Source organism: Myotis lucifugus, unplaced genomic scaffold (assembly GCF_000147115.1).
Source record: "Myotis lucifugus unplaced genomic scaffold, Myoluc2.0 scaffold_141, whole genome shotgun sequence".
NCBI lineage: Eukaryota > Metazoa > Chordata > Mammalia > Chiroptera > Vespertilionidae > Myotis > Myotis lucifugus.
The window spans coordinates 1,027,090-1,043,568 of record NW_005871189.1 but is presented as its reverse complement, the minus strand read 5'-3'; the positions used below and the strand labels follow the sequence as shown (position 1 = coordinate 1,043,568).

Genomic DNA, 16,479 nt, shown 5'->3' with positions numbered 1-16,479 from the left:
GCACACTCCCGCATTGACTGTGAAGTCTGCTCGGCCTGGATTCTTTCCCTCTTTGAGCAGCTGCATGACTCACTCATTCCCTTCAGGTCTCTGTTCAAAGGTCATCTTATCAGACGGGCCTTCCTTGGTATTCTGCACTAAACTAACATCCCTATTATTCCTGGTCTCTTTACCCTGCTTGATTTTTCTCCTTGGCATTTATCATCATTGGACAAATCGTGTGTTTATTTGTATGTTTCTTTTATGCATCCCTCCCTTTCACACTTTGAATGGAAGCTCTCTGAGGACAGACAGGGCTTACCTAATAGTAGGCACTCAATAAATATTTGTAAAAAAAGTACAGGCAGGAAAGAGCCAAAGTGCAAAAAGATCTTGACAGATTTAACAGACCATAATTTAAAAGGTTACATGAACAGGGATAACACAGTTGAGGCTCTGATCTTAAGATGAAAATTCCAAATGCACCAAAGAGGAAAGATAAAAAGTGGCATAATGATGCAAAAAGATGAATCAACACATTAACTTCACACTTTTCCTAGAAATTAACTCAAAATGGGTTGTAAACTTAAATGTAAAATAAAACTATATAACTTCTAGAAAATTGCACAGGAGAGGATCTAGATCAGCGTTTCTCAACCTGTGGGTCGAAACCCCTTTGGGGGTCAAACGACCCTTTCACAGGGGTCGCTTAAGACCATCGGAAAACACATATATAATTACATATTGTTTTTGTGATTAATCACTATGCTTTAATTATGTTCAATTTGTAACAATGAAAATACATCCCGCATATCAGATATTTTCATTACGATTCATAACAGTAGCAAAATTACAGTTATGAAGTAGCAACGAAAATAATTTTATGGTTGGGGGTCACCACAACATGAGGAACTGTATTAAAGGGTCGCGGCATTAGGAAGGTTGAGAACTACTGATCTAGATGATCCTGGGTTTGGCAATGAGTTTTTAGATAAATCAACAAAAAGCAAGATCTATGGGAGAAAAATAGACAAGTTGGACTTTCTTAAAATTAACAACTTCTGCTCTGGGAAAAACACTGTTAAGACAATTACAAAACAGCTTTACAAGACTGTATAAGAGAAAATATTTGCAAAACACATATCTGATGACGTGTATTCACAATATACAAAGAACTCTAGAAATCAACAGTAAGAAAAACAAAAAACAAGAGCAAAGATCTGAACAAACATCACACCAAAGAAGATATACAAATGGAAAATATACAAATGAAAATATGGTCAATATTGTATGTAACCCACTTTTGCCCTCCCTTGAACATACATTCCCATTAGAATGGCTACAACCCAAAACACCGACAACACAACTATAGGAAATTTCATTCATTGCTGGTGGGAATGCAAAATGGTACAGCCACTTTGAAAAGGCAGTTTGGCAATTTCTTTTTCTTTTGAGGGGGGAATTTTTATGACTTTTTTGAGTCAAACTGATGACATGCTGGGAAGCAAGACCCTAAATGCTCCCCAGCAGTTTCTTACAAAGCTAAGCACACTCTTACCATACAATCCCGCAAATGCCCTGTTAGGTTATTTACCCCAGTGAGCAGAAAACATGTCCACAGAGAAACTTGCACATGAATGTTTATAGCGGCTTTATGCATAATTGCCAAAATTGGAAGCAACCATTCAGTAAGTGAATGGATAAACAAACTGTTGTACATCCATACAATGGAATATTATTCAGTGATAAAAAGAAATGAGCTATCAAGCCATGAAAAGACAGGCCAGTAAGGAGCCCAGGCTAGACCAGCAAAAGAATAGCTCTGAACACAGACTGCTGACCAAGACTCATAAGCAGAAAAATAGTTGTCCAGGCAGTTTGTTATATAGCAATAGATAACTATTATAGAAATAAATCTAAATAAATCAACAATTATAATAATGGTTAATGGATTAAGTGGCCTAGTCAAAAGCCAAAAAAATTGATTTTTGAAATATCCTGTTTTGCACTTTTACAAATGGTGCATCTAAAACATAAGGATACAAAAGGCTGAAAGTAAAGAGATGTAAAAATTATGCCAGGCAAAAACTAGCCAAAGTAAGCTAGTACAATTACTACTAATAATAGGTAAGACAGACTATGGCAAAAAGCAGGATTAGTGCCAAAGAGAGTCACTCTATGATAGGATCAAAATGCAAGGAAAATAAAATAATCTGAAACTTGAGTGCGTATACTAATAGTCTCAAAATACAAAAAGCAAAAATTGACAAAACCATGTCATGAAATAGACAAATCCACAATTATAATGGGAGATTTCTAATACCTCTCTCTCTGAATAACCTATAGCTAAACAGAAGAAAAAATCAGCAAGGGCATAGATTTGAGGCACACAATAGATTTGACTTAATGGACACATATACAGAATATGCTCTCCAGTAACTGATATAAATTCTTTTTAGGCATACATGAGACATTTATGAAAACAAACGATATGCTAGGCCACAAAACAAGTCTCAACAAATTTTAAAATACTGGAATTTATAGACTACACTCTTTGACAAAAACACCAATAAAATCAGAAATCATTAGCAAAAGGATTTGGAAAAACTTTAAATTTGGAAATTTAAAAACATGCCTTCCTAATTCATAGGTCAAACAAAAATCATGATGAAAATCAGAAAATACTTAGCAATGAAACTTCTAGGATGCATCCCAGTCAGCGTAGCTTAGGAGGTCACAGTTCGATTTCCAGTCAGGGCGCATGCCTGGGTTTCAGGTTCAATCCCCAGAGTGAGGTATGCAGGAGACAGCCGAGCAATGATTCTCTCTCATCACTGATGTTTCTATTTCTCTCTCCCTCTCCCTTCCTCTCTGAAAGCAATAAAAATATGTTTTAATAGAACAAAAACTTCTAGGGTGCAGCTGAATTAGAGTACATTTATAGCTTTCAATGTATATAGCAGGACAGAAGGGTAAAATTAATAAAAATAAACATCCACATTAAAATGTCAAAAAAGGACAGCAGAAAAAAAAATCCAAAGAAAGTAGAATGAAGGAAACAATAAAGATAAATTAGATATTAATGAAACAAATGAGAGGATCAACAAGCCAAAAGATGGTTCTTGGCAAGGATTAAACTGACACACCTCTCACAAAACTATTGAGAGAAAGAAAAAAAAAGGGGGGACAAATAAATTATATTAAGCATGAAAATGAGATAGTACAGATGTTACAGAAATCTAAAAGTTAAAAAGAGGATATTATAGATATTATATATAGAAGTTTTTGTTCTATTAAAATATATTTTTATTGCTTTCAGATATTATGAACAACTCAATTCCAATTAATTTGAAAACACTGATGAAATGAACAAATTCCTTGAAAAACTTACCTTTCCAAAATTAATTCAAGAAACAGAACTTGAGTTCTTCTAGAGCCATTAAATAAATTTAATATAGATAAATAAATAAATCCCCAAAGAAAGCTCCAGGCCCAGATAGTTTTACTTGTGAGTTCAACCAAACATTCCAGGAACAAGTAATACTAGTGTCAAGTAAACATTCTATGATCTCTAATACACAGAGTATGCACTACAGATACTTAAATAAATGTTAGTTTTTTCCCCCCAACCCTGTTCCTCCATCATGGAGGCTGACAACTTAGTCTCAGATAAGCTAGAGAAGAGAGCTCACCATGAAATGGTAAATTGGACTAACTGACCTTTTACGTTGTTATTTAATGAAAGTGTGTAATGTTAAAAATAGGTTATTCATAGACTTAGCAATATGATAACAGTGATTTTCATCAAAAATGCACTCCTTATACACACCACACACATATCACTTTAAAAAGTCAACAAAAGTGGAGTCTTTAAGCATCTTCTGAGACAACACAATTCCCTCAAACTTATTTTTGTCACCTGTTTTTCTTACCTAAATCTTGTAAATTCTGAAGTTTACCATTTAAAATTCCTCCCCAGAGATAATACCTCATCAGAGAAAAAATGTTTACCTGTCTATGGAACTAGCAAAAAATTAAATTAATTACTCAGATTTGCAGGGGTTTTTTGTTTTTTGGAAAAAACACGCTATTTTCATCTTCTAAGAGACAATAATTCCACGTCCTATCTTCACATGAAAGGAAATCAAGCTATGCCTCCATCTAATCCTTTTCTGAAGATGAAAAGCTGACAATGCTTTATAAAAACAAAATTGCCTTAATTATCAGAACAAGTACACAACATTGATTGCTCTGCTCTTGTCGTAAGTGGTAAGTGATTTCTGCAAACAAGTCAGGAGAAGAGGCTATGTTACAAGGAGTAGGAGCTGGGATCAAGTCGACACTCTGGAGCAGTCTCACCTTAACGACAGTCACATCCATGCCAGATAAGTGCAAAATTGGGGCAGCATTTTTTTCAAACAGAGTCCTTGCTTTGCTGTAGACAAAGGAAAAAATACAAAAATTTTATCATGAGTTCTCAAGAGGACGAACAGGAAGCCCAACCACCTTCTCTTATGTAGAACAAGAAATAGACTAGGGAAGAAACACTGTTCAAATAACAATGAGAAATGAGTTTCTACGGATAGAAACATAGAGTCTCTCACTCAGGGGCCTCAGGAGTTTACTGTTTGTCTAATACAATAAGCTCTTATCCATTTGGGATGCCTCAGTTTATGGTCGTTCCTCTAGAGCAGGCGTGGTAAATGTCTGGCCCACGAGCCATTTGGTCTGGCTCTGCCAAGGCATTAGAGGTGAGTTAATTAAATGTTTGACCAACTATAATAGGCTAATTTTTAAGTTGATAATTTTGTATGGCCCACAAATGATATTATAAATATCCAAATGGCCCTTGGCAGAAAAAAAGGTTCCCCACCCTTGCTCCAGAGAAGAATGTACATGGGATATGGCTCCACTAAGGAAGCAATGTTTGATTCATTCAACAAGTATTTATTGAGTACCTACTATGTGCTAGACAGGTGTAGGAGCTGGAGAGACCACATGAAAAAGCAGACAAAAATACTTGTAACTTAAGTATAATGTATTAAGTCCTCAAGGAGCTTATTAATATTCCAGTGGTAGAAGGAAGAGAATGTATTTACTGTAACATTTTTCATATGCCCCAAGGGAACAGAGTGAACCAAACAGAATATTGCTTAATTCTAACCCAGTGGACATAACCTTTGGGGAAGAAGCACATCATTTGTAACAATTCCAAATACTATATCCATTTCTTAAGTCTTAAACTGCAGTAAAATTCCTGGAGAAAGAGCAAAATGTTTTTCCACGAGGACCAAATTTCTGCTGGGACAGAGAAAGTTAGAAATTGTCTAACTACAGGATAATCAGCAGCTTGCCCCAAACTTCCAGGCACCATCATGCCCTTCTGTGTGTTAACCAGCACTATGTACACACCTGTCTTGGGAACTTTCACAGCAAATGACGACTAGTGAATTGCAAGACAATCTTCAGGACTAGGCTTGAAGCCTTGCAAAAACAGACACCAAATCTTATGCGTCCCCGAATTCCCTAGCCTCCAGGAGTATGTCTGGCACAGGTAGAACATATTTAATAAGTATCTAATGAGTTAATAAACAAATGAATGAATAAATCCATCCCAAAAATGCAGGCCTGTAAATTCTGAGGAAAAGGAAATGACATGATTGTGATGTCTTTAACAACGGCAACAGTTACAAAGCACTTAGAAGAGTTTGTGTATTTTGAAAGTCTCATACACATCATTCCAATAGTGACTCTTGTCCAAGTCATGTCAGGATTCGAAAACGCCTAGGAATCAAAGGATGTAGAAGTTGCAGAAAAGTCCCCAATTGCATAGTCTCAAAGTTGAATAAAATCCCTGGAGAAATGTTTGGGTAAGACAGGTCAACTTATTAGTACTTTCAAAACAGTCAACTAGCCCTAGCCAGTTTGGCAGAGTGGATAGAGTGTTGGCCTGGGGACCAAAAGGTCCCAGGTTTGATTCCGGTCAAGGGCACATGCCCGGTTGTAGGCGATCCCCAGTGGGGGACTTGCAGGAAGCAGCTGATCCATGATTCTCTCTCATCGTGAATGTTTCTATCTCTCTCTCTCCCTCTTCCTTCCTCTCTGAAATCAATAAAAATTTTAAAAAAATTCAACTAGCCAAACATCTAACTTTTACATCCACATTACCCAGCTCTCTTTCAAAAAAAAATTTTTTTTAAACCAGTGATGCATGCTTTGACTTTCTAGACTACGTTTTATACTAGAAAGAGATGCAGAGGTAGCCAGTGAGGAACATGTATAGACCAAACTCAACATCCTCTACACTAAAGAGAATAACCACCAATGAGACAGAACACAAAACCTTTCCTATTATGAATTAAATAGAAATTGAGAAGCTTGGATACATGTTCACAAGAACCATTCAAGGGAGTATCTCAAACCAAGGGCCTAACTGAGCAGGTAAAAAGTAAATTAAACAAATGTCCCCTATCTTTACTGCTGCTCTGAACGCTTAATAGAATGAACATGAAAAACTAAATGGAAGTTTCTCCTTCCCAGCTCACCATTTCTGGGCCTTAACCGGACAATAATGGCTGAGGCAGTGATAATGCAAATATTACTCCTTCCTGGGGTGCTTTCATTACTAGAGTGATGAGAAAAGATGTGCTGGAAGTGGACTGGATCTAACTCTGAGAAGCAAGACTCTGGAGAAGTCTCAATCTGCTATATTCATCATTACAAAAATCTGTGAACTCCTTTAGGTTAGCTTAAGAAGTAAGACTGGAACATTTGGACTTTATTCACGCTTTTATGTGATGCTATGGGTACAGAAAATTTCTGAAATAAAAGTGAAGACATTTTTTCCCCTTCTAATGTTCCATATAAAAGGTTGAAAAACAGGTGCTACCAGTAAGAAACGCATTATTATATAAAGGGTGAGATAACACCGGAAATAAAAACTTTATTTATATACTTGTAGCAATTTCCAAGTTCACACATGCACACAAAAAAGAATTACTCCTTAATGTATTATTTATTAATGCTAAACACACAGTTATCTTATTTCTTAAAGCTCTTATATACTTTTAAACCAGTACTACATGATGAAATAGCTACACAATAAGTTATTAATTATGTGTCAGAGCAGAGTCAAGATGACAAAAAGAGTGCAATTTTGGTGAAAGCTTTAAAGAGATGCTGGAGAGTTCCAGAGTGGCTGCTTCTTAGGCTGTGCAGGGATTCGCCTGCTAAAGGGACAGTGACTTTAGGAGAGAAAGCCTTTCCTTAGCCTCATCCTTAGAGAAAGATGTTACACTTTTAAAACAATAATCTACCTTTAAAAAATGCAAATACATTTATATGTAAAAATGTAAACGGACCTAAAAATAGTTTTAATTTTTAAAAAATGTACGTATCTCTTAGAAGCAGAAACTCAAAATAACTGATTATACCTGAAAAATATATTGCCATATATTTTCCTTCATCAGAATTAGCAAGTTGCTAACTTACTAGGTTTCTAAGGGAATAGGACCTAGAGTAGTTCAAGGAGGCAGCAGGAAAGGTGCAAGGACTTTCGGGAAGGGTGGGAGAGCAAAGCAGAGAATGTTGTGAACCCAGCCTGCAGGTAAATAACAGCAGCAGCAGCTTATATTCCTTTTATCCATGCTTACTGTGAAATGGAAATAAGCCAAACACTTCAAAGGCATCATTTCATTTAATCTAAAGGCACCTATATATATGGCAATTTTATATGGGATGGCTATTCTCCCATTTTACAAATGAGTAAACTGAGCATTTAAATTAAGTAGCTCCCACAGTATCACACAGCAGAAAAGTCTTCAGATCTGATCCTTCTAACTATGAAGCCCACCGAGTTCTGTGGCATTCTGACACAGACCACCACTGACCACTCAGTTACTGTTGTGTTGTGTTAGGACCTGTTCAATTGTTGGTATTATTTAGTAATGTTGTTAAACAAGAATGATCAATAGGCATTATGACTGGTGTGTTTATGGGGAAGGAAGTGGCTTTAACGATGTCAGGCAAATAGGGCTCAATTAGGCAGAGCAATAGAGCCAATTTAAACAATCTGTAGGTAAATATCTTAAGCTACTGACTTAAAAGAAGGCATGACTTGTCCTCATACTTGTGAAGCCGCACTCCGTCCCAAGAAATTACTAGAGAAGCTTATTTCAGAAGCTGAAAGCCTTTCCTCTAAGATCAGGAATAAAACAAGGATGCCCACTCTCACCACTTCTATTCAGCATAGCACTGAAGTCCAAGCCACAGCAATCAGACAAGACAAAGAAATTAAAGGCATACAAAATGGAAAGTAAAACTCTCATCATTTGCAAATGACAATATACTACATATAGAAAAGTTGAAAGACTGCACCCAAAAACTGTTAGAACTAATAAATAGCTTTAGTAAAGTTGTAGGACACAAAATCAATATATTGAAATCTATTGCATTTCTGTACACCAATAATGAGTAAGAAAAAATAAGAAATCAATCCCATTCACAATTGCATTAAAAAGTATAAAATACCTAGGACTAAATTTAACCAAAGAGGTGAAAGACCAGTGGAGAAAGAAATTAAACAAGATACAAATAAATGGAAGGATATACCTTGCTCATAAATTGAGAGGATTAATATTGTTAAACTATCCTTACTACCTAAAGTAATATACAGATTCAATTCAATCCCTATTAAAATACCAATGGCATTCTTCTCAAAATTAGAACAACTAATCCTAAAATTTATATGGAACCACAAAGACCCCAAATAGCCAAAGAAATCTTTAAAAAGAACAAAGTGGGAGGTATCATGCTCCCTGATATAAAACTATACTAGAAAGCTACAATAATCAAAACAGTACGGTGTTAGCAAAAAAAAAAAAAAAAAAAATAGGCATACAGACCAATGGAACAGAACTGAGAGCCCAGAAACAAGCCCACACATATATGGACAATTAATTTTCAACAAAGGAGCCAAAAACATACAATGGAGAAAGGAAAACCTCTTCAATAAATGGTGTTGGAAGAATTGGAAAGCCACATGCAAAATAATAAAACCAGACACTGCTGTCAGATACCATACAGAAAAATTAACTCAAAATGGGTTAAAGACTTAAACATAACACCTGAAACAAAATATGTAGAAGAAAGCATAGGGACTAAACTTATGGACCGTCTTCTCAGAGGGGTTTTTGTGAACTTGACACCAAAGGCACGAGAAGTAAAACCAAAAATAAATGAATGAGACTATATCAAACTTAAAAGCCTTTGCACAGCCCTAGCCGGTTTGGCTTAATGGATAGAGCGTCGACCTGCGGACTAAAGGGTCCCAGGTTCGATTCCAGTCAAGGGCACATGCCCAGGCTGCGGACTCTACCCCCGGTAGGGAGCGTGCAGGAGGCAGCCAATCAATGATTCTCTCTCATCACTGATGTTTCTATCTCTCTCTCCCTCTTCCTTCCTCTCTGAAATTAATAAAAATATATTTTTTAAAAAAGCGCTTCTGCACAGCAAAAGAAACCATCAACAAAACAAAAAGGCAACCAACTGAAAGGGAAAAGGTATTTGCAAATGATACCTCTGATAAGGGGCTAATATTAATATCCAAAATATAAAAAGAACTCATATAATTAACAACAAAAAAATCCAATTTTAAAAAAGGCAGAAGACCTGAATAGACATTTTCCTAAGAAGACATACAGATGGCCAACAGATACATAAGAAAATGCTCAACTTCATTAGCTATAAGTGAAATGTAAATCAAAACACAATGAGATACCAGTTCACACGAAGGGTTATCATCAATAAGACAAAGAAATAAGTGTTGGAGAGGATGTGGACAAGAAAGAATCCTCAGACATTGCTGGTGGGAATATAAATGTATACAGTCACCATGGAAAACAGTATAGAGGTCCCTCAAAAATTAACAACAGAGCTACCATATGACCCAGCAATCCCTCTTTGGGTACCTTTCTGAAAAATGTGAAAACATTTATTCGTACAGATATATGTACCCATATGTTCACTGCAGCATTATTCTTAATAGCAAGATATGGAAACAACCTCACGACAGATGACTGAATAAAGAAGATGTGGTACAGGAGCTCCAGTGGCGCAATCGGTTAGCGCGCGGTACTTATAAGAAGATGTGGTACATATACACAATGGAATACTACTCAGACATAAAAAAGATGAAATATTGCCATTTTGACAACATAGATCCTAAGAGTATCATGCTAAGTGAAATAAGTCAGATGCTAAAGGACAAGAACCATATGATTTCACTCATATCCTATATAATAAAAGCCTAATATGCTAAGTGTCCGGTCATCCATTCAACCAATCAAAGCATAATATGCTAATGATATGCTAAGGCCACTCAACAGCTCACTATGACATGCACTGACCACTAGGGGGCAGATGCTCCAACTGGTAGGTTAGCTTGCTGCTGGGGTCTGGCTGATCGGGACTGAGCGAGACAGGCTGGACACACCCTGGAGCTCTCCCGCTGTCCTTCTCTGGCTGGCCAACCTCCCACGTCCCTCCCTGCCCCTATCATGCACGAGTGGGGTCCCTCAGCCTGGCCTGAGCCCTCTCGCAACCCAGGACCCCTCAGGGGATGTCGGAGAGCCGGCTTTGGCCCAATCCCGTAGGCCAGGCCGAGGGACACCACTGGTGCACAAATTCGTGCACCAAGCCTCTAGTGTGGGATATAAAATAGAAAGCAACAAACAAAAATAAACACATTGACAGACAACAGAGAGGAAGGAGAGAGGGGAAGGATGAAAAGGGTAAAGGAGGTCAAATACATGGTGATAGAAGGAGACTAGACTTTGGGTGGTGAGCACATAATGCAATACACAGATGATGTATTACAGAACTGCATGCCTGAAACATGTTATTATCCAATGTTACAAAAAATTTTTTTAATTTAAAAAAAAAAAGTACAGAGAGCCAAAACCAGTTTGGCTCAGTGGATAGAGCGTCGGCCTGCGGACTGAAAGGTCCCAGGTTCGATTCCGGTCAAAGGCATATACCTTGGTTGCGGGCATATCCCCAGTAGGAGATGTGCAGGAGGCAGCTGATTGATGTTTCTCTCTCATCGATGTTTCTGACTCTCTATCTCTCTCCCTTCTTCTCTGTAAAAAATCAATAAAATATATATATTTAAAAAAAAAATACAAAGAGTTCCCTCAAACTCCTTGCCCCCTTACACACACAGCCTACCCCACTTTCAACAACCAGTGTGGGACATCTGTTAGAATAAATGAACATGGACACAATTATTATCCAAGTATTATCTAAGTATTCTTCACACCTTAATTGCCACAATTCCCTCACACGACCTTTCCAGGCCAGCCAGACCAGTTCACTGACTATCCTGTGACATACATAGCAAGAAACATGATTAGTTACTCCTGTCTCCAGGCCCCTGTCCCATGGACATGTCCTCAGTCAAGAAGACTGAGTGTTCTCCCTCTACTGACCTCCAAGACCTGGCTCAGGGATCACAGAAAGAGTGTTTTTGACCTTGCAAGCCCACAGAGCCTTGGGCCATCTCTGAACATCTCGTAACAGAGAAGGTCTAATAATTTACATCACAGCAGCAGGAGTTTTCCCAAGGGGCTACTGTCAAGCAGAGAAGACTTATTTGCGAGTGTTAATTCTGGAATGATTAGTGAACTTCGATTAGACAAGTTTGCTAAGCATCAGTTAGTTTTACAGTTGTACCCCATTAACCATTATTTCTCCATTACAAATAAATCTGTTATCGCTAGAAGAGTATTGAACCTAGTCCTTCCAACCCCAAACAATCCAACTAGCTGCCTGATAGTCTGACTTTTTCACTTTATGAAGCCTGAATAGGTAACAAGCCACCCACCCCTTGCAGGCTGCAGGGTTGAGAAAGACAGTTGCCTTCTTCACGTGTGCATTGGGAGGAATGAGCTGATTGCCAAACACCTAAAAAGGAAAAAAGACAAGTTGTAAGTCAATGTCCTTTTATTCAGTTAGTGATCACATATATTCTTTTGTTCCAAAAGAATTTACTCCCAGAAGATGTAATATCTACTCCAGCAGAAAAAAATGTTCTCATGATTTCATATTCACAAAAACACCATAAACAACAGCACAAAAGTGTGCCATTATTTAATAAGCTGAATTGTATATTATAGTAAACAAACCCTACTTTACCTACTAGAAGTAACTTTTCTTTTCTCCATATGATATGGCTATGTTTATTATAAACCCAAGATGAGTAAGACATCAGTCTGTCAGAAGGGAATTTTAATCCACTTGTCTTTAGATTTCAGAGTATAATCTTTTTCTACTTCAACTTATTACTAAAGCTTATTCATGAAGAATCTTTGTGTTATTAATCTATTAATCTTCATATCTTTATAGGATATATATCAAATAACCCTAATATGCTATCTGCATCCTCTTCTTTGCTACCCTGTATGATAACTAAATAGCATCCCCTGTCACAGGTAAAGAAATGTAATTAATGTTTACTTAGCACCTCGTATTTGCCACTTTCACACATTATTCTTAGTTCTCAGAAATCTCAGAGGTCTTAAATATTCCCTTTTTTATAAATTAGAAAAACAAGATTCAGAAAAATTAACTCAAAGTCACATTGTTAATAAATTGCAGCCTAGAATTTACATCTATCTAACAACAAAACCCAAACTTTTCCTACTTTATCAACTCTAAAGAGCAGATCGAGGACAAGGCAGAATGAAGAAGCAGAGGTCTAGGCCTGGGGACTAGAGGGAGCTACTGCTATTGCGTCTGGGTTAGACAAGATCAACAAAAAGAATGGGAGGAAGAAAGCACTACAAAGGGCGAAATTTCAAGTCTTAGATGGTGGGGAGCAGGTCTGGGCCAAGAAGGCAGAATTCAACTATGGAAGTACAAAGTAAATACAGGAAAAAATGAAAGTTAATGAGGTTTTTACTAAATAGCTGCCTCTAACTCCACCTCCACCATGAGAGTCCACTGGAGATCCTTTCTCACCATTGTCTATTTCCTGCTTAAAAAAAAAAAACACAAAAAACTTTTTCTGAATACTTCAGAAAGACATAGTTTCTTTGTTAAAAAAAAATTCTGGTACATTATAATTTCTACTCTGTTTTCACTCTTACTGAATTAGACCTTAACATTTTGCTGCCAAATCTCCAAATATTATAATTTGTTCTTGTTCTATCCATATTATTTCTGCAATGTGGCCAGAAAGAATATAATGAACCAGGTTCCTATTCCAACCTGACTCCAGATCTCTAGTTCCAGATTATTCCTCCTTGTCCTGGTTTCTAGTCTCTTGCAACTCAAGTCTCAAGTTTACAGCTGGTAAATGAGTTTATGTAAGACTACAGTGAGCTAAGTTTTCATGAAATAAAAAAGAATCATATTTTTTCAAGAATTTAGACTGTGAAGGGAAGGGCATAAACAGGAAAAGTAACTAAAATAACTTATAGCCTAAAGTAACTAGGCTATAAGAATGAATTCACTTACATCAGAGAGAGGAGCTAAACGTGTCCTGGGAAGTGGAGAATTACAACAGTGGGAGGAGGTAAAATATAAGGGGGAAACAACTCAAGGAACAGAGTCTCTGAAAAAGTAAGAGGAGATGAAATTCAGGACAGAGGTGGAGGCATCTTTCTTAAGAAATGGAGGACCCTATGACCATTCTTTTCTTAGGAAAAAAGGTTCCCCGTCCCAAGGAACTTTCCAGTTGCTAATGGCAAATTAGCTTGGGGTGGGGACCACCTCAACTTGAATATAAAGTTTGATTTCCAAAACAACTAGAATCATATGAGATAAAACAAGCAAAGAAGTAATAAAATTCTGGAAATACAGATTTAGAACAATTAGATAACCACTCAAGAGAGGAGTTTACCAATAGTACCTATTGTCACTGTCGCTGTCATCCATGAAAACATTTCAGGAACAATCAGTACGCTCACCACCCACGGCTCCTACTATAAGCATCATACCTTTTTGAATTCCTGTTTCTTTTTTTGGTATTTCTGACATCATAAACTTAAATGTCATATAACAAAAGGGCAACTCAGTCATGGAAATTCACCTGCAAGGTAGAATGTACAAATTTGGAGGAAAGGGAAGACCAAAATTATGGTCTTTAACTTAAAAGGATTCACAAGTCAACTGCAACTAATACAGCGAGATGCATGAATATTTAAGTCACTCTCTATGGGCTGGATAACAATGCGTATGGTATGAGTCAGTTGGGCTAAAAGAGAAAGGCTTTAAAATATGAACCAACAATTATAACAAGTTTTGACTTGAAGAGGTAACACCTGTTCTGAACTGATACCTTTGGGGGTTATTCGGATCAGGGATGATGCAGGATGTCCCATCCTCAAGGACAACTACAGATGGGAACTAATTCCCATGTGCTCTTAGGACTAATCCAGAAGTAAACAAATCTAAGAGGTGGGTGTTAGAACTGCTCTTCACCAGATGGTCAATTTCCTCCGGTTCTATTCAGAGTTGGCTCTTAGCCTGATTCATCCCCTGACAGTGGGAAAAAACAGCCAGACCTCCCAGATGCAAGGCACTGCACAGTGCCCTGGAATAGCGCGAGTTTTCTGCACAACGGAGACAAGGTGGTTCTGACTGTTCCACAGCAAATGGCATTACCTGAGCTTCTTGACAGGCTGCTCTCCTTAGCAGGTTATCACTATCAAAACAAACAAAAGATAGTGAGCGTTAGCTTTAATAAGTAGGCCAAAATCCAAACAAAACTTGTGGTTTTTAAAAAATATGTACAACCTTCCCTACAAAATACCCAAGTGAAAGTTTCTTAAAGACCTTATAACAAATTATGACCATGTCTGAAAAATACTTGCTCTGAATGAAACACTGTTAATTATTTCAGTATAAGGCAGGCAGATTAATGCTCCCTGAAACATCCATCGTAATCCCCAGAACCAGAGAGGACGTTACCTTACAGATGTGATTAATTTAGGGGTGGAGCTGGGGAGGCTATTATGGACTGTGAAGGTGTGCCTAAGTTAATCACAGGGAAATTTTGCTGGCTGTGATGAACGGCAAATCCGATTATGGGACAATGTTCAGAGCGGCAACCTTGCTGGTTTTGAAGACGGAAGTCAGGGATGTGGACAGAAGCTGGAAGGACAAGGAAATGGGTTCCTCCCAAGAGCCTCCAGAAGGACGCAGCTCTTGCCGACACCTTGACCGGAGCCCAGTGAGACCTGTGTTAGATTCTAACCCACAGAACTGTAAGATAATAGATTATGTTGTGTTAAATGACTAACTTTGTGATAATTTGTTAGGGCAGCCATAGAAAAGTACTGCACCTACCCTGCATTTTCTTACCCAGTGGAAATCCTTAGGTTATTCGCCAGAAATAAATTTGATGTTTAGTTGCTTCTGCTGTTTTATCTAACTCTTATTTTTTTTATAACACTGTCTGACATTCACTTATCATAAATGGAAAATTGTGGCATGAGACAAAATTTTGGCTTGCAAAAATAAAAATAAAAATTCTATCAAAATACGTTCTCTAAAATGTGCTTATTATTTATATAATAAGAGCACTTTAAGTGGCTGACTGCTGCACTGGTGGCTCAGCTGGTTGGAGCATCATCCCTCCATCAAAAGGTTGCGGATGCCCTAGCCCAGGGGTGGGCAAACTTTTTGACTCGAGGGCCACAATGGGTTCTTAAACTGGACCGGAGGGCCGGAACAAAAGCATGGATGGAGTGTTTGTGTGAACTAATATAAATTCAAAGTAAACATCATTATATAAAAGGGTACGGTCTTTTTTTTTTTTTAGTTTTATTCATTTCAAACTGGCCCGATCCGGCCCGCGGGCCGTAGTTTGCCCACGGCTGCCCTAGCCGGTTTGGCTCAGTGGATAGAGTGTCAGCCTGTGAATTGAAAGGTTCCAAGTTCGATTCCGGTCAAGAGCACATGATGGGGTTATGGGCTCAATACCCAGTGGGGGGCTTGCAGGAGGCAGCCAATCAATGATTCTCTCACATCTTTGATGTTTCTATCTCTCTCTCACTCTTCCTTCCTCTCTGAAATCAATAAAAATATATATATATTTTTAAAAAAAGGTTGCAGATGGCCAAGAGACATATAAAAAAAGGCTCAACATCATTCATTATCAGAGAGATGAAAATTAAAATGACAATGAGGTATCACCTCACACCTGTCGGAATGGCTACCATCAATAAATCAACAAACAAGTGCTGATAAGGATGTGAAGAAAAGAGAACCCTAGTACACTGCTGGTGGGAATGCAGACTGGTACAACCACTATGGAAAACAAGGTGGAGTTTCCTCAAGAAATTAAAAATGGAACTGCCATTTGACCCAGTGAGCCCACTTCTAGGGATATATCCTAAGAAGCCAGAAACACCAATCAGAAAGAACATATGGACCTATGTTCACAGCAGTGCAATTTATAATAGCTAAGATCTGGAAACAGCTCAAGAGCCCATCAGT

General features: G+C 37.7%; 1 protein-coding gene across 3 annotated transcripts in view; it reads right to left on the bottom strand.

Moving 5' to 3' along the window:
• AGK (acylglycerol kinase) overlaps positions 1-16,479 on the bottom strand; it is a 73,157-nt gene that overhangs the window by 26,987 nt on the left and 29,691 nt on the right. For all 3 annotated transcript variants that reach the window (XM_006094717.3, XM_014460826.2, XM_006094719.3), the window contains exons 3-5: positions 14,644-14,683; positions 11,861-11,940; positions 4,339-4,414 (exon numbers count right to left, since the gene is read on the bottom strand). In XM_006094717.3, coding sequence (XP_006094779.2) covers positions 4,339-4,414; positions 11,861-11,940; positions 14,644-14,683 — 196 coding nt within the window. The remainder of the gene's footprint in view (positions 1-4,338; positions 4,415-11,860; positions 11,941-14,643; positions 14,684-16,479) is intronic.